This window comes from Oreochromis niloticus, linkage group LG20 (assembly GCF_001858045.2).
Source record: "Oreochromis niloticus isolate F11D_XX linkage group LG20, O_niloticus_UMD_NMBU, whole genome shotgun sequence".
Classification (NCBI taxonomy): Eukaryota; Metazoa; Chordata; class Actinopteri; order Cichliformes; family Cichlidae; genus Oreochromis; species Oreochromis niloticus.
The window spans coordinates 9044743-9063604 of NC_031984.2; the positions used below are offsets into that span (position 1 = coordinate 9044743).

General features: G+C 40.8%; 1 protein-coding gene across 2 annotated transcripts in view; it reads right to left on the reverse strand.

Moving 5' to 3' along the window:
* Nucleotides 1-18862, reverse strand: part of plxna2 (plexin A2) — a 163846-nt gene that overhangs the window by 118615 nt on the left and 26369 nt on the right. For both annotated transcript variants that reach the window (XM_019350081.2, XM_005448437.4), the window contains exon 3: nt 14658-14840. In XM_019350081.2, the coding sequence (XP_019205626.1) occupies nt 14658-14840 (183 nt within the window). The remainder of the gene's footprint in view (nt 1-14657; nt 14841-18862) is intronic.

Genomic DNA, 18862 nt, shown 5'->3' on the forward strand with positions numbered 1-18862 from the left:
ACGCTCTATAGCGCCAGAAATGCATTGTCAAGAGAGCTACATGTACGGGGAATAAAATATAAAAGAGTGACTGAGTAGGACAGATGGGCGGAGAAAAAAAAAAAAAAACAAAAAAAAACAAAGAAAAAAGTTACCGTATATCCTGAAAATTAAACAAAGATTGATAGCCTTATATCTGCATCTCTGTCCATCTGTTTTCATAATAAGACAACTTACGGAATTTACTTTTTTGTTTTTTGGCCAGGTGTCATAGTGTGGGGAAATTTTCTGCTTATCTCAGCAATCCCCTGTGTTGTGGGGTGGATGGAAGGAACATTAGAAAGGCTAAGTCCCCACCAAGCAGATTAACCAGAGCCAGCCATGGGACAAGAACACAGATTTAGGAAGCATTGCCCAAATAAGATTTAGGCTTTTCACTGGCAATAACTTGGGAGTATACATTTCAATGCGTAACCCACAATGTAACTGAGGCTTTCCTGGCTCTGAAAAGGACTTGGGTTAATCTGAGAACTGCCACTGTACCAAAAGCTTACAGTCTCTTCCAGCTGAATAGAGCTGCTGTGTGTAAGTGCTGGAGCTTTTCTCCTGTGTCGTTTAAATTCAACACTCAGATTTCCTTTAAAGCGAGAGGCAGTGCTACTTGTTATTTGTTTGTTGGAAAGCCTCTTATATATAATGTGAATCTCATCATTTCAATGTGTGGTATACAGATCCCATTACAGTGCAGCTGACATGACAATACATAAAATGTCAGAATCAATGACCGTAGTAGCCACAAAAGAGGAAGTGCTGCAGGAGTACAAAGGTCAGGGAGTCCTGAATGTGTAATTCTTCTGTGTAATGAGTCCTTTCTCTATGTGTGTTTAGAATGCCAATAAAGGTAAAGCACACTGGACTTGTCTTTTCCCTGTTGGGCTCTTGGGAGCCAGGTGTCTCTCTTTAATGGAGCCATGTGGAGACTAACGTAGGTTAATGAGCCATACAAGCCCCAGTGGAGATGAGCATTATAGGCTATATGAGATCCCCTCTCATCCCTATATCCCTCCATTTGTGTCAGACCCTGAGAGAGAACTGAGGAACAAAGGAATCTGTGGTGGAATGGAAGCAGAGATGCAAGAGAGAATGGAGAGCCAAAGAGAAAAGCGGGTCTGCCAGCCTTTTAAAACAATTAAGGTCTGGATGAGATTCACTAAAAGTTCCACTGCCAAGCAAGGCCCAAATGTGGCAGTAAAGGGAAGGCTTAGCGAGAGCCGGCCTAATCAGAAACAGACTCACTACGACAACAAACCAAACCACACACACACACAGGAAAGTCGACACTTTACATATTAAAGCTCGGCAGGGAGGGGAAGAAAGCCAGTGGTAACATCAAATTGTAATGAGGAACAGGCTCGGAGAGTGCATAAAGCATAGAAAGAGACATAAAGACAGTTGTAATGAAGATTTTGAAGGAAAGAGAGCTTTTAACCACAGATCCTATGAGTCTGTTTTAAGAATGTTTGTTGTGGTGTTGTTCTGTTTGGATTTACTGCATTCCTCTTTTTTTCTTGGTCTCAGATGTGGCTTAGTCTCTTCTTGAGCCGTCTGCGGCTCCATTTCAGTGTAAGCTATAAACTTAGAGCAAGCAAACATTTGAGCATGCTGTGTTTCTGTCCCCAAACGTGAATGTGTGCTTTGCTAAGATGCTGCCGAGACAAGAGAAGCATGAGTAAGCGTTTGGTGATAACGTGGTTGGAAATGGAGGATACTGGCAGATGAGAGGTGTAGCTGAAAGAAAAAAAAAAATAAAAAACAGGCAGGAAAGAAGAAACACAAGGAAAAACAGAAAGGAGAGATTTAGGAAGACAAGCTTGGAGAAATGTGGGTGAAACAGAGGCTAGAGAATCTGCAAGAAGAGCAGAGGGAGCGAGGGAAGAAGAGGAGGCTTGACCAGGTTTGTGCTTCGGAGCAGAGAGCATAGCGGGGTTTGTGGCATAGCCGACGGAGAGGCAGCCTCACATTCCAGGCTTGATCCTGTATAAACCCTGTCTGTTACTGCAGATCTGATAGGGAAATAAGAGGCCAGATGGGGGCTTCCCTTGGCCTTATAAGGGATTGCGACTTGGTCTGGATGGATAAAGGGTGAAAAGCCACGAAGAATGAAAAATACAGATAGAAGAGGGCAGAGACAGGAATGAGGACTGGACATTGAGGAAAAAAATAAAAGTGGATAGCAGTACATAGCAGCAGAATATGAAAAAAATAAGTTAAAAAGAAATGGAGAATGAAACTAAGATGCTGCCTATCGTGTGATATTCTTTGTTTGTTGCTCCTCTGATGTTGTTTCAATGATTTTCAGTCTTTGAAGAGGGATACATCAGGTCTCCAAAACAGAAACAATTTCCTCCTCGTAACAAGAGCACAGTTAACAATACAGCCCAGCACAACTGGAACGGTAAAATTCATCCTACTACTATTGTTTCAGCCTGAGTCCCATAGGTCATTGTAGAATTTTTCTCTTCTGTCAGAAAGAGTAACTTTGCCCTTGAGAAAATTGCACGTGCAAAAACCCCCCCAAAAAACTGAACAAATAGATGTTTACTATGTTAACCGCCCGAGCTGTACTGATCGCACACGAATTTGCAACACAACAGCAAAAATTCTTGCTATATCCCTTTAATCTAATCTCTTTGTTCTTCATTGTGTTTAGAATTAACAACATTTCTTACTCAAGATGTTCAGACAGTGGGAGCCAACAACCTGCTGAGAAGCCTGATCAGCCACACTAATCTGATCCGCTGCACTTTGTTCAAGTGTGTCTTATTCAAAGAGGACATCACTACCAGCATGGTGTAACCCAAACACCGTCCTATTCCCTTTCAGCTGATGATCCTGCGGAGAACAACACAGTCATCTGATCTAGCACACCTTCCAACCCAACAGCCGCCTCCCTCCCTGCTCTCCCCTCTCCTCTAATCCAGCTCGCAGCCCAAACACAGCATACCTGCAACCAAATGTTCACCCAGCTGCAACAATCTGGACTTATTAGGGTGAAAACTCATGACACAAGTGTTTCTCGTTTCCTAATCAGTTAGAGGGCAACCCCCTCCTCTTTCTCCACTGTGTGTGTCTGCGTGTGTGTGTGTGTGTGTGTGCGCATGCGTTTTCATGTGATGAAACACTCTTGAAATAGAGTGAAACCAAGTGTCTTTGAATGTATGATCAAGGGAGTTTTCGCACACCTCCCACATACAAATAACTGCGTAAAATTTCTATGTGCACCTGACTAAATAATATTATCCACATGTGTACATCTAATAAAACACACAGTAAACAAACTTTGAACCACTTATGTTATGGCACGTATCAAAATTAAACAGATTGTAGACTAAAAGGCACAATACCTCAGAGACGCAACATGCAAATGATGCTGACAAAATGCTTGCCCTACAACGCCCAAACATGACACAAACCGAACTGATTCATTGCCACAGCCAACTAATACAGCTCAAACGCACAAGCACACAAACACGAGACACACCACCTCTATCCATACACCCCACTGAGCAAACAGCTGCTTGTGGCAGCACCACACTGTGGCTACCAATTACACCAAAACAGAAATATTTAACTGCCCTTTTAAACAGAGTGAAAATTAGGAACGTCAGTAGTTAGAGGCTGTGTTGTGATTCCATCAAATTATCATGTCTGTGCCTCGACCAATAATCCAGTCTGACACAGTGGGGCCATGTCACCATACATGGGGATGCCTCACCCCTGGCTCTGACCCTGACCCTTAGCATTAGTCAAGTTACCAGAGGCCCAGATAATGTTTTCCCAACCGCTAACCATTAGTGTTTAATGAATAACAGCAGTAGCTGAGCTGACCTATGGCTGGCTGAGGCCTCCGGCTCCTGCTAAGTTCTTTGATATCGTGACCTTGTTCATGCTCTCTCAGTGGCCTGCCATGGGTTTTCTGGAGGTACAGGTGCTTTTCAAAAACCACATATATGCCCTTGTACTCAGTTTTGTCTGGGTCACAGTTATAATGTGCAGCTCTGCACCTTTTCTCCATTCCTTCTATTGTACAATGAACCTGTCGAGCAATCTAACCACCAACACATTCTGACATTTCACACATTTCACATAGATTAGAGTTTCTCTTGATTCTAAAGTACATTCTCAGTTAATGTTTCTAGCATCTAATACTCTATATGATCTTTATGTGACTATAAAGCATTGTGGTTTACCTCAAGTGGTCTGCTCTCTGAAATTAAAATATTAAAAGTGTTGTACATTGTATACTCATTAACATTTAGGGACATAAATTAGGAATTCATCTGTGAATTTTGAGTGGAAAAATGTATGATATAATGGAGTAATATAAAAATAGATACATGGATAACAGGGTCTTTAAAAACAGAAGAAAAAGAAGTTTGAATGGACGCTCTGGTACAAAGTGTTACAAGCTATGCAGAAAGAAACGTCCACTTGCATTAAGACTGTACTTCTCTTTGCTGGACAGCTGGACTATTAAGAGGGAGTCTCAGCTGACAGCTCTGTTTCATGACAGCATGAGGCCAAGATCTGACATACAGTTGTCAAGAAAAGAGATGCCCCGTGTGTGTGTGTGTGTGTGTGTGTGTGTGTGTGTGTGTGTGTGTGTGTGTGTGTGTGTGTGTGTGTGTGTGTGTATAGGTGTGAGTGTGTGTCTCTGAAGTGATGAGCAGGCTGAGTGAGCGGAGATTACCAGTGGCTTGAAATATTATCACATGCTATTAGTACTGTATCACTGTTCATTAGGCTGATGGCTAGGTGCAGTTACTTGACAGCCTTGTTGTAAGGAAGAGAGATGAAAAGTGTGAGGGCAAGCGTGAGTAAAGACAGAACTCTGGGAATTACACTGTGCACAGAAAATAAAATGTAAAAAGGAAATCATTGCAAGAGGAAAACAAGGGTGAACGATAAGGGTCTGCTTGCCTCAATCCTTCACTGTCAGAGATTTAACCAAGAGGCAAAACCTCAATGGGAAACCGGACAGCTGTGGTATTTAATGTCACAACAAGAAAGAATGAAGCACATTACTACAGTCCCCAATTCTTATTGTCATAACGTCCATCATGTATGATAAGCAGATGACTATTCAATGACAAAAAGCATGTATCAAAGAAATGATTTGTGTAGCGCCCATTAAAGCTTCCTGTAAACATTGTGTGATCACAGAAATGCATTAAACAATGCTGTCACCAGGACAAGCCTAACTCTAAAGGAACTGATAGCTGCTGCTGTCTTGTATGAAGTAGAAGCAGTAAAGCTGTCTCACTATCAGACAGAAACATTAGTAGCTGTCACACTCAGTTTGCCTCAGCATAGACAACGGTTTAGTATATCATCAAAGCCCAAACAATTCTCATTTATAAGATCTATTGGCACTATAAGCTTATTGAAATGGAAGTACACATTTGCAAAATAGATGAGAGGAATGTTGTTTTCATTGCTTGTGTAATCTGGAATGATTATGCATGATATCAAACACATAAACAAGGCATGGCTTTCTTTTCTTTTTTTAATTTTCTAACTGCTTCTAATGAGGACGATCATTAAGATGCATGTAAAATATGGAAAATTCACCACAAACTTCAAAAAGATTCCCTCTATAGTGGGTCACTGCTGGAGTTTCTGTTCAAGTTTACAAAGTACAAGTTTGCTCTCATCCCCCTCTGTCCTTCCTATTCCCCCTTTTATCTAATTTTGGACCACTCTAAGAGCCAGCAGTAATGAATTGGCTAATCACAGTTATCTGGCCCATTCAAGTGCTTTGTAAAGCAAATCAATAAAGCCTGGCACTGAGCCAGTCATCCACTTTGACAGATGTTGCTTGCTAATCTATTTTCTCTATTTTTTTTTCGCCATTCTGTCCTAAAGATGTTTACTCTTTGGCTATCCGTCCTTTCCTGCCTGTCTATTTCAGCAAGGTCAGTGGAGAAAATGATGAAGAAAAAAGAACCGTGTTCCATTTCACACTTGCTGCAGAAGGGACAAAAGTCAAGTGCTGAATACTTAAAGTTCATTTAGGAGAGAGAAAAGTTTCCTCTTTGATTGGTGGAACTGCTGGAAGACATTTCATCTCAGACATTCATACCTCAGGCAAAAAGAAAATAAATAAATAAGGCTTACACCCATACTATACCATTTCCAGAGTAACAGATCAATAGCAAAAACTGATAAGTATTTCTATGAATTTCAAATGTTCTCCCTGTGGTGCCTACACTAGCAGCAGACTAAACAGCTAAAACTGATAGGCTGTGATAAGCTGCCTCCCAACGCGCCATCATGTTCTGTACATACAGTATTTTTGTGTGTTTTATATTACACATTCAACTGCCTGGATATTTTGACTAGAAATACAATATTCATTAGAAATGAAGAGAACATTCAGCTTTTTCCTATCTTGTTTAATCTTTCTGTGTATCCTGGAAGACACAGATCTGCGCTTGATGTGGCTTCTTAATCCTAACAACAACAACTTTCCCACCTGTGGGACTAATAAAGGTCATCTTATCTTACAATGGCTTCACACATTAATAAAAGTCACACAAAGCAATGACACAGACTTCATTTACAGCTCTCAATACAAACAAAAGTTTAAAAGTGAGAGTTTTTAAACATAAAAAGTTCAAGCTACATAATTCTGCCATTAACTTAATTTGAAGCCTAATCAATAGGAAAACATGCTGAAGAAGCTAGATTACTGCAAGGCGTTTTCTTTAGACAGTCTCCAGTGAAAAGTGGCTCTAATCAACAATGGGTTAATTAATCTCACTTGTGAAGTTAGTCCAATTATGGGACACACTCTACGGGGAATATTTGTCTCCTAAATAATAGTAATAAAATGCATTGTTAATGAAAGGTCTCACAAAAAAGTTCTATTCAGACAAAAAAGTAATCTCTGTGGTAAATGAATAAATAAGTAGTGCACAACACATTTAGGGACATGTGTGAATCAGACTTTGTCTCTTTTGGGATTCAGATAACATTTTGGCACAGGTGAATGCATACCTTTCAGCTAAATAAAGCCTACATGTACAAAATCCATCTGTTGTAAAATGTATGCACTGTATGAGTATTTGTCTCCTGTTGTTAGATAATGAAAAACACTTCCTTCGAAACACTGGCAGAGAAAAGAGCAGGCAATTAGAGGAAGTGAAAGGAGAGGGAGACACATGGAAGGAGAGAAAGCAACATGGAGCTGTTTGAATGTGATTAATGAGATCACTGCAGGGTAGGCTGTGTCATTGTAAAAGTCTGAGCAGCAAGAAGGAGGAAAAATAGAGTGGCAGAAAGAGTTAGAGACTGAGACAGAGAATGGGGTAGAAAGCGAGACATGAGAGGGAAGAGAAGAAAAACTGAGCAGAAACCAAGCTGACTGACCTGGCTACATTTAACTCACTGCTATGAAAAGACAGGGGGAATGAGACGGAACGACTGACAGAAAGTGAGTAAATCAGGCAGACAAAGAAAAAAAAAAGATATAAAGCTCAGATGAATGGAACAGCAGGGGCTCTTGGTCTTCTGCTGGCCTTTTAACAGTGAAGTGTTTAGGGAAGCCTCGACCAGGTCTGGCAGATAGAGAAGCTTGTGCTCTAAAGAGAGCCATGAAAGGCACAGCCTGCTCCTGCAGGCTGGGGATGCCGCTGGCCACCTCTTTATCTGGCTCAGGGTAACAGACTGGGCAGGAGCAAGTAGAGGCCAGGTTCGAAAAGGTCACACAGGCATTCTGCCAGTCCAAAAATCCATAAACAAGCTGGGGTTGAGCTGGACTAGAGAGATGGTTGTGGTAATTAAACATCTATGGCAACCATCTTTACACCCAAAGACACACAGCCTCTACAGAAATATATCATTTAAAATAAACAGAATACAAACAATATCATTCTTCCAGATTTAACATGCCAAAAAATGTCATTTACATAGTCTCAATAATCACCCAACAGAGGACTTCTTCAGTCCTGGCTGAAGTTCCTTTTCTCCCCAATATCCTGCTGTTGATCAGACGGTATTACTCCACAAGACAGAGCTTTACAGTATTTTTTTCTTTTTTGAAACTGTAAAAAAGATGGTCTTTCTCAGCTACCACACACAACTGCTACACAAATTAAATTTGCCTCTGTTTGCAGTTTTGGATATTGTGTTGGTTTGATCCAGCCTCTCTGTGGATGTGCTGGAAGTTGTGCTAGGAGGAAAAAAAAAAAAAATTGTTTTACCAGCAACAGTTTTGATTTCTAGAGGGTATGCCAAGCGCCCAGCTGTTTCTAGTAGGGAAACCGAGGCTGTATTGATAGTTTAACATGATTAAAAAGATTGCCAGCAATCAAGGAGAGAGAGACCCACAAAGATGGTTGTAATAGGTGCATAACACAGCTGTAATATCAGTTAAATAATCGCCCATTCATGCCACTTTTTATCTAAAATGTCAGTTGCTCCATAAATAGGTGTATTTCGTGTGATGTTTTTCCATTTAATTTTAACCACACAAGATAAAACAAATAATAATTTAACAATGGAATGCAATTATTTGTTCAGTCTGGGATTAAGTAGAACACACTATTCAATCTAAGTGATGCAATTGTTATTATATAAAGCATTCAGTGAGAAATAGCAATTACTGACTATGATGACTGGAAATAAGTTCTACCTGGTGGCGATTGTGACAGTTCTTTTCACTTGTAATTGTATTTCTTTGTATTGTATTGTAAGGTTAATTTATGTTGTGTAGGGACTACAAAGATCTTTAATAAAGCCATTAAAATGATTAATTATCTGTGCTTTTAGGTTTTTGGAATTTGTTTTTGCAGTTATGAACAAAAACTGAACATTTTCCATAAAAAGAGGTTAGGTTTCATACATCTAGATAGTCACTCTGTGTTAGCGCGTTTTAGGGGATGCAGGTGACAGGATGGCTCACTTCTGTTTTCAAAATAATTTGTACCCCTGGGGGAACAGGATGGGCCTCCTTTCAGTTGTTGCCATGAGCCTCAGCTGTTGCTATGGACATTATCCTTAATGATAGTTAGAGCTTCTCTCCCTCTTTTACTCTAGATGTTCATCTGTGTGTCTATTATTATTTCACCGACTCAGTTTTTCCACCTGTTCTACTTTCTTTCTCTCCTTCATTACTGCCCCAGTATCCTTGTGCATTACTATTTAGACAACATAGCTGGGCTACAGTGAAAACAAAAGTCAAGGGTTGGAAAGAAGTCAGTAAATTTGCTGAGCTAATCCATCACTTCCACATAAAAATCCATGCCAGGCAAAGCCAGGCCACACAAAGACAGGTGAGCAACCTCTGGGCTGATAGGCCAGACACCCAAGTCGCTCTGATCATATTCCTTCTCAGAGCAACAAATCCAAGAAATAATTCACCGAGGCTCATTGCAAGATCACCCTCTCTGTTCGGGGTAACCACAGCATAGAAGGGTGAGAGTGAGGTTGGAGGGAGGGTGGTCACTTGTCCACCAGGACCCTGTAGTAGCAGCTGCCTGCATTTACAAGCCTTTTAAGTCTGGAATACTTTATGCTCTGTGATCAGCTGTTCCCCTCAGTGACCCCCCCCGCACTGTCTACACAACACACACAACCCTGCTGTTCTTCAAGCTACTGTGGGAGCCATGTGACTAAGCTGCGCACACTCTGCTACGTTAACCAGATCTACAGGACATTTGTCCAGTTAAACACCTGAACCACCCTTTTAAGTTGCCTCTTTTAGCTACAAAACACATTATCCAAACCAATTCCCCATTATTCATCAGGGCATGACAAAAAGAACAACAACAAACTTTTCCACTGATGGTTTACTGTTCGCCTAATCCAAACCAAAACACTGAAGGGTAAACTAGCCTACATTTACTAAAATAATTGTTGTTTCTAAAGAGTACAGTACAATAGCTATACAGATTATGCCAATCCTTCATGACTCAATTACCTTTCCATAATGTAATCGCAAAGCCTGGTTGGATCTTAATAGTTTTGCAGGATTTAGAATACATGGGAGCCTACCATTTGGGAATGGATCCCTATGGTCTCAGGTTCAACAACTCTGTTGAGCTTGTGAGAAAAACAGGGATAGAGGATGCTTCTTCTCATTGTCTGTGAACTGACTCCAATTAAGATGGGAATCATGAATGCCCCTCTGCTGAACATGTTTTAACTTTCACATTCAGTTTTTGCTCTGGCTTCTTTCAACATCTAATTTTACATGTGCAGCAGTGCCCTCCATCCCCATCTATATCAAAGGCAATGCTTTCCGCAGCTCCTCTGCTCCATTGCCATCGTTGATTCCCACCAATCCCAGTCCCCATATGGGATATGCCTCCTCCCCGGCACAAAGTGCACCACACACAGTCAATTTTAACTTGGATGATGCAATTCTCGGGTAATGTGTGTCCAATTGCATAGCAGATTGCCTATCTTCATAAAGTTAACCCACAGAGCCATCTTTGGTTTCTGTGTACATAAGCGTGATAACATAGATGACAGAGGCTGATGTGGATAATATGCAGTCTGGACAGAATGACTTTACATCTTGCTCTAGAATTTAAATAATACATTAACTTAAGAGCAGGACTACCAGCTCACTAGAAGATCTGTAATTATAGCTTTGACTGGGATAAAGGTCTAGTTTATTCCTCATTGTAAATGGTTTTCCTGTCGCTAAAACACATTCATAAGGGTTGGTGCATTAGGCGTCTTCTGCTGAGGTGAACACCTACTGGCCTCCACCATCAATCACTGCCTTCAAGAATACCACCCAGAAGTCCACAACCAATTTATGGAAGCCTCACAACACATTCAAACACACAGCTTATGCATTGTAGTACTATGTGTTAGAGTATTTCACTGCAAGCATAGACTAAGTTCATAAAGTATATGGGATGCCTGTTTGTTCCAACATCTCTCAGCAAAATGTAATGACTTCACACCCTGCTAACATCACGACAGAATATTTTTTGCTGCAGCACTGTATGAGACTCCTATGTCGTGTTATTGTTTCCTGCAGTCTGCCACACTATATATGCATTTTTCTTACTTTGGTGTCTGCTTACTCCCCCACCCTCTTAACCCCTCTTCCTCAATCAATCCCCTACAAAAGCCTGCCACAGGCAGTGATATCCGCCAACATCATCCCTCATGCTTTGCCATGTTCCCGCAAAGCCAAAGAAACAGCAGCATATACGGGAGCTGATCTGCAGGGAAAGCAAGAGGGAAATGGAGGGAGGGAAGGAGGAGTGGGATTGAATGGGGAAGCATTGAGTGGAAGGATGGGGAGGGGGTATTCTTTGGGAAGGGAGCCAATCCAATTACAAGCAGTGGTGCAGCCCTGGTTTCTTTGGCGGCACAAAATTCACATTTCGACGGTCTCTTCCTCCCTCCCCTAGTACCTTCTTGCTTCTTCTTCTTCTAAAGATGCCTATTCCTGCTACTCTGTTTTCCTATTTTTTGCTCATCGTGGCTCACACTCACATCCTGTAATCGTGCATCCCTATGCACCACACCCCTCCCTTTCCCCATCTGTCTGTCTTTCTTGGATGCATGAAAGAGCTGGAGGTATAGCACTGTATCACCAGCAAAGCAACAAATCTTGTCACCCTAGCTGTGTCATGCTCAGATCTGCAGGAAGCCTCCAGCATCCTACTCCATGTAGGTGTCTCATGCAACTCTGTAGGAGCTTATCATCCCTCTGCAGAGGAAACTGTAGCTCATGCTCTTCAGGTCACCCTATCCCTCTGCCCTCCCTCTGTCACAGCATGGCAGGGCAGGCTGGGGGGAAGGGTGGGGTGGGGGGATAGCCGGGGTGTTGAATAACACTCAGTGTAAACAATGCATACTTTGGACCGACTGATTATTATTAATTACTGATTGGTCGTTATAAATGAAAACAGATTTTTTTTTAAGCTGCTGCGAATTGCCACAGGGGAATCCCAATTCTCTGTCATTCTCCCAGCAGTCAGAGCTTGTACATTGTTGATCATTTGCATTCATGCAAATCATCACGTTTCACTATCCAACAGCACATCTGCTTGCAAATTTCTGCACAGCAGAAGAGTGCATATATTCTCACGCGATCAAAAGCAAATTAGGTTCAATTAAAGTCCTCCAAACATACTTTGACAGCAAGACCTCACTAAAACACAACCTTTTATATAGCAGTAAAAACCTGAGTTAACAACGCAAAATGCAATTTAATTTTTGGGAATGTCACAGAAATATACAATTAATATTTCATTATGGCGGACATCATTTTGATTTCTACACTTAATATAATCTCGTGCTGAGTTTATTCACATTACCGAGAATATTTTAACAGAGTTAAAAAAAAATTATCCACCATTTTCTCACTTCAGCCACCTCATAGTAAGAAGATTATTATAATCATAAATATTAAGACAACATATCATTTGAACTTTCTAATGTTCTCTGTTAGTGAAACCATATTCTGTGTGTCATGGGATCATTCTCTGTGGGTGACTGCTAGCTTTTTTTATGTTCTGACCACTGGACCGTGGTACCTTTTGTCTAGGTGCGCTTCTCATATCCTGGTTAATTCCTGCCCCACCTTAGCGTTACTGTGGTTACAGTCATGCCTCTGTGTGGATTCAAAGTCACACAGATGCACACAAGGCTATTTTGCATGGATTTTGAAACAGAGTAAGGACATAGCAGAGGGAAATGGGTGACTGCGAGCGGCAGGTACAGACAGGAGTGTGGACAGAAACAAGCTAACACACACCTTATGCAAGCAACAGAGTGAGGAAAACACTCCTCTGTTGCAAATAATTAAAACCGATGAAAAGGTAAAAAAAAGTTGACTCAAACTGAGGGTTAAGTCAAATTAATATTCTCTACACAACAGCCTGATTAGTAAATTGATTTAAAAATGAAAAAATGAAGACCAAAATAACCCACGACACTGACATTTATGTTCCACTCCTGACATTTGTGATCTCAGAATGACACTGAGACAGTCAGCCCAATGAGAGGACAAGCAAGGTCAATAAATCTATCAATATCCTTCAACTAGCTGTCTAATTGCAGTCTGGACACGAGACAAAGGACAACTATGACAGGCCTACCCGAAAACTCAAATTTCAACCAAAGCCATACATACATATAGTATATCACAGAATATTACCAGATAGGTAACTACATTTTGGCCCCTGAGAATGGGGGACTGTGTATAGCAACACTTACAATTGTTTAGTGGTTAGTACGCTATTTATGTTTAAGTGAAAGCTGAGAGTCTGTATATTAAACCTATATGCATTACATTGGTGTAACGTGTACTTATTTTGGTAAATAGCCAAAATAACTATAAAAATAATAAGTGTCAATGTCCAACAATATATATATATAGCTAATCAGCTGTTTGGGGGAATGTCAGTGTCACACAACAGTGCAAGAGCTGTTTGAAAACAACCAATAAATCATAGATGTGTCTGACTGACAATCAAACTCTCCATCCCAGAACCCAGAGCGGCACTTAACAGCACTTCTGCTCTGCACTATTTATTCCAGCTAGTCAAAAGTTTAATCTCATGCCTGATTTAGACTTCTGAGCCTGTAACGTAACCTACATAAGTGGCCAACATCACTGCTGGCATTTATACTAATGCATGTGGCATTACGGGTTAATCACCACGCGGTCGTCTCCCAGTGTTTTACATGTGGTGCCAACCAAGAGAAACAATTAAAATTTCCCTACTGGATCCCCAATTTCTGTTATTTGTCTTTCTTCTGTTCCTGAAAGTTTTTCACTTCTTTGCACATTGTCTCATGTCCATTCCAATAGTTTCACCCATCCTCCTCTGGGAATTTGCCAACATGTGTAAATCCTTTTATTGATGCTATGATTATTATTCCTTATATTGAGATCATGATTCTTATTCTCTCACTGAAAACTCAAGAACTGCAGTGAAAAAGTTGCCTGAAATGCATAGGAGGAAACAACAGTACTAAACAGCCCAATCGCAATAGTTATGAGTTGCATTGATGAGACTTGTAGACACATTTCTATGGAGATGCACGTCAGGTTCCACCATAAGTCAGTAAGTTACAATGTAAGGTCTCAGAGGGATTTGCCATTATGGCGTAGCTGTGGTGTAGATTTCCCAGTGAAATATAAATCCACAGTAATACCATGTTTCCTGTAGCTAGGGTGTGAAATCTATTATTATTAACTGGCCAGGAGCCCTTAACCCTCTGTAGCCTTTGTATTCTCTCACCAAGACTAGGAATTTCAGTGCATGGGCTGGCTCTTTCCCTTAGCTCTCAGTGGGCCAAAGCAGAAAGGTGCCTATTAAAATTAATGGTTCAGTGCAGGATACTTAACAGTGCAACACTAGAGCTCACTTAACAAGGAACTGGTAATGACCACTACAGTGAGCTAGCCATTGCCATTACACCTCTCTGACACTTTGACAGCTGGGATTAAATATTAAGCAGCTATGTTTCCTTGTGACCATCATCCATCTACACAGAAATAGGACCACTTCACAGTGTCAGTCCCCCCTGGACTATTGAGCAGTATAACTCCCTATGTGTCACAGTAATAACACAAGCAGAGAACTTATACAAGAGACCTTTAACTGCTGGATGAGAAGAGGAAGGTAGTTGGTACTCACCTTCTTTAGGCGTCCACTCTTGGTACCCACAAAAGCTACACAGTAGCCATTGTAGACATAAGAGGTCACAGAAGTCATACGGTCCCGAGTCTCAGTGTAGAGAGTGTGGCCAGTCACTAGTTGAGAGCCGCCAAGTGGCTGGTTGATGTCCAGACCACAGAAGGAGTCATCAATGGGCACCGGCTAAAGACAGAAAAAAAAGGTTATGAATTACAAAATAATAACAAGAATGTTTAAAAAAATGGTGATCATGATTATGAGGGTAATCTGTGGCATTAAGCACAGAATTCCTTAAAATTAAACATACTGTAAGTGCCTTGAGGCAACTATTGTTGTGATTTGGCCCTATGTAAATAAAATTTAATTAAACTGTAATGATATGTAGGAATAGGAAGTGGAAAAAATACACCAGAGAAAGACAGACTTACAGGATGAGGCAACAGCAGTAAAGAGAGGCTGAGATACAGAGCATTATAAAACAAGACAGCTCAGTAAGGACCAAAGATGAAGGTGACAGACTGAAACATGAGAGCGATGGCCAAAGTTGTGGAAATAGTGGCAGTGTCAGAGAGTGTTTGAGATGCCAATGAGCAGATGAGAGAGGTGAGCCTGAGGGAAAGAGGAAGGTCAGAGCGAGGAGGAAGTGCTCACGTGAGTCTCTTAGCCAGACAAACGTTTTTCTTTCGGGTACACCACAAAGATATGTATCAGCTCCACCCGACTGAGCTCCACCTTGCTCTCACTGTGGCTCATTACCCTGGCCTATCACAACATCACAGCGGAAATACACATATTGCATGATAACAGTGTGCATTAGCGAGCACAATGCATGATAACTATGCAACACAGAAATGTTCATGTAACCAAAGAAGCACTAATGACATTTACCTATTCACTAGAAAACAACTGCCTTAGTGAATTCTCAGTGAATTTAAATTCAGCTCTTAAGGAAAATTTGGGCATGCTTATGGACCTTAAGAGAGCTGCTTAGAATGAAAACTTCTTGTTCTTTCAAGATATGAAAATACAAGCAATGAGGAGGAGGTGAATAAGAAGTAAGACAGTGATCTGTCTGGTGTTGAATCAGGTCAGCTGACAGTCACCGAGTATCATTGGCCTCAATGTGCCATGCAGACTAAAGTGAAATGGCCAGGCAAGCATTACATGCGTAGATCCCATAGTCCCTTGCTCACAAACTCTATCTTATTCAAATTCTAAATATATATCCCCTTTTTACAGCCCCTACTCATTAGTTTTCTTACTGTCACATTTCTCATCTGTCTCCTTTCTATCCCTGCTTCTGTCTTTTTCACTGTCAGAATGGTCTAAGCAGACTGTGTTGAGAGTGTGTGGAAGGCTGCTCTGTCTCTCACACAGTGGCTGTACAACCTTTCTACATATATTTTCATGAACAGAGCAATAACGCTGAAGGGGAATAATCGCCTCTGCTTGTATCCTCACGCCCCTCACTTTGTGGCATTTCCTTTTATTCCCTTTGCCCAAAATAGCACAGTGCGCTATGGAGTACTACTGCGGTATTTAAAAAGAAAAAAAAAATCTGGTGAGTTAACATTGTTCATGTCTCATGTGGTGATAACATCAAATGTACTGTACGCAATTGTTCTAGGCTTCTCTTAAACATAAGTTGATGACACAGACAGTATGAATCAGATGGGAAAGCCAGCAGCTATCTTGAGGAACAGCCGTGAGTTCCAGACATCGGCTTATCAATATATACTCCCTGAAAACCATGCAGCTATTCCACATATGGTCTGTTGGGCTCCTAACCATTTGGTTCTGATTATATCTAGATTGTTCAGATGATGTATGCTTAGTAGACTTGGCAGACAGCTCAAATCCCCCTGGAGTCCATGTGGTCGAGCTTTCTTGTTCACCTTCTTGCAGATTTTTTTGTTTCATTGTGTTTTTACTGCTGACTTACAATAAATCTCACAAGTAGTGGAGAAATGTAGTTTTCTATACCACTTTTTCAAGTGACAAATTACATGAGACCTAAATTAAACATATGCGATTAATCCTTATTGAACATCTCACAACATGAAATAATATTCATTTTCTGCTGAGAAAATAGCTCCTGCCCTGTTTAGATGTGACAGGATATGTGCTCTCAGAGCTTTTTCTCTCAGAGTATATCAAATTTATCAACTCTAGTCCCACTTTGCCTTCACAAGTGGTTAATTAGTTCTAAGGGCATGAGCAAAAAAGCAAGACAGGAGGATAGTGTGACACATGGACACACAAACACACACAGTGTGATACAGAAAGAATCCCATCATGGCTCTACTCCATGGGATTGACTACAGAGATGGTGTGAATCTCCAGATGGCAGAAGGCTGGATGGCTGGGTGATAAATCTTTGATTGGCTGCTGTGTCTGAATCCCCTGGCTCAGCCTCAGTTCCATTCCCAGCCTCAGCCTTGGCCTGCATGTAACTGAACACAGTAAAATGTCTGCAAGAATGAGAGCTGGGGGTATAATTAAAGTTCTCTGCTTTGAGCTTACTGGCTACCTGCTGTTTACAACAGACCAGAAGAGAGGTACTGAAGCTGCATGTGTAATTTACTCAGAAACCAAGCAAGGTACAGTTAACAGTTAGCTAAAATACACTTGGGTTGGTCTAACCTTGAAGAACCTCACATTTTGATGGATGCAAAAAAATACACTTAAAATACCACACAGAGTCACACAGGAACATACTTAAGAAAAAAAAAAAAGATGTGAAGCATACAGTATGTGTACTTGAAAGTAGTCACACTACTTAAGTTGAGGATTTAACATCCAGCACACAATGTCAGCATGTTTGACATATCTGGGTGTTAAATGTATTTTGGACAGGTTATATGAGTTCCACATGCACTGACATCTGTCTTTATAATCCACATTGTACTATGGATTTAGTAGCCAGTCTTGGTCTTAAGGACTGCGTTTTATATGTGACTGCGGCTAAATATACAAAGCTTGGTGCAGTGTAATGCATTACTGGGAATAAATGCCTAAAGAATGAAGTGGGGGTGCAGCTTTGCAGATAAAAACTATAAACATGCACATACATGATTGGGCAATCTTCTGGGAAACTAGAAAAATATTCCAAATGGAGCTCCAACAGTTTAAAAGGCTCCCAGTGTCATCAGTTTATACCACTATTTCCCCTTCTTCTGCCAACATCTTATCCCGCCTTCTCAGCAGAGCCAATAAAGTCCAACAGCTAGTTTGAGATAATGTCTCCCTCCTCCTGACAATCACCTCTGACACTGTGCTAATGGGGAATTTACTGATTTTAATAGCAGTGGTCAACTGAGTTCCCCGGGGGGGATTAGCAACAAAAGAAGCTGATCAGTGCGGTTCTCATCATAGTGAAGGATAGGGATATCATTAAACCCCACAATTCACATACTGCTTGTACACCCAGTATTAGAAGTGTCTCCTATGCACACACAGATATACAGCACACATGCACACTTAGCCAGTCATTAATTCTTAATATTCTTAAATTCCTATTTGCAATTAAAGAATGAAAGCACAGAGGACTGTGGTCTCCTGGGAACGAGCGAAACCTTAATTGTACGTGACAACATGTAACGGATACATGGCCTTGTATTATAGCATAATTGGGGATTTCAGAAGGAATAGTCTGCTGTGTGATCTACATTATGCCAACATCAGAAGCAGAGTAACTTGAGCGACACCCCCCCCACTTTCTTTTTCGCTCTAGAAGGGGAGTGTGTTTACTTGTGTTGTGCTCGAGGAGAATGTTACCACTTTGATGGTTGCCAAGAAAAATAAATCCTCTCTAATTTATGAATATCTCTTATTGAAATGTACTTGAAAGTGGATATTTTCTGATATCAAAGCTACAAAAACAATTTGAAATAATTGAGTGCAGTAGGAGAGTCATTTGTAAAGTAGTATGCTATACTAGGCATTCAAAAGCATTTCTGTGTGATTGTTGCCTTTAAAAACAACAACATACGCTCGCACAACTTGCTGTGTTTTTCTGGTTCATTGAGAGGACTTAGTAATTCCCTTCACTGTTTACCAGCATATTTCAGAAAGAATCTAAATGTAGAAGTTACTCAATTTATAAAAAATTCAGACCTTATTATATAAATGAATAGCTCTTTTTTGTTTTCAGCTACTTGAAGCTCAAAGAATTAAAAAGAAACACGAATAATGTGCAAAACAGA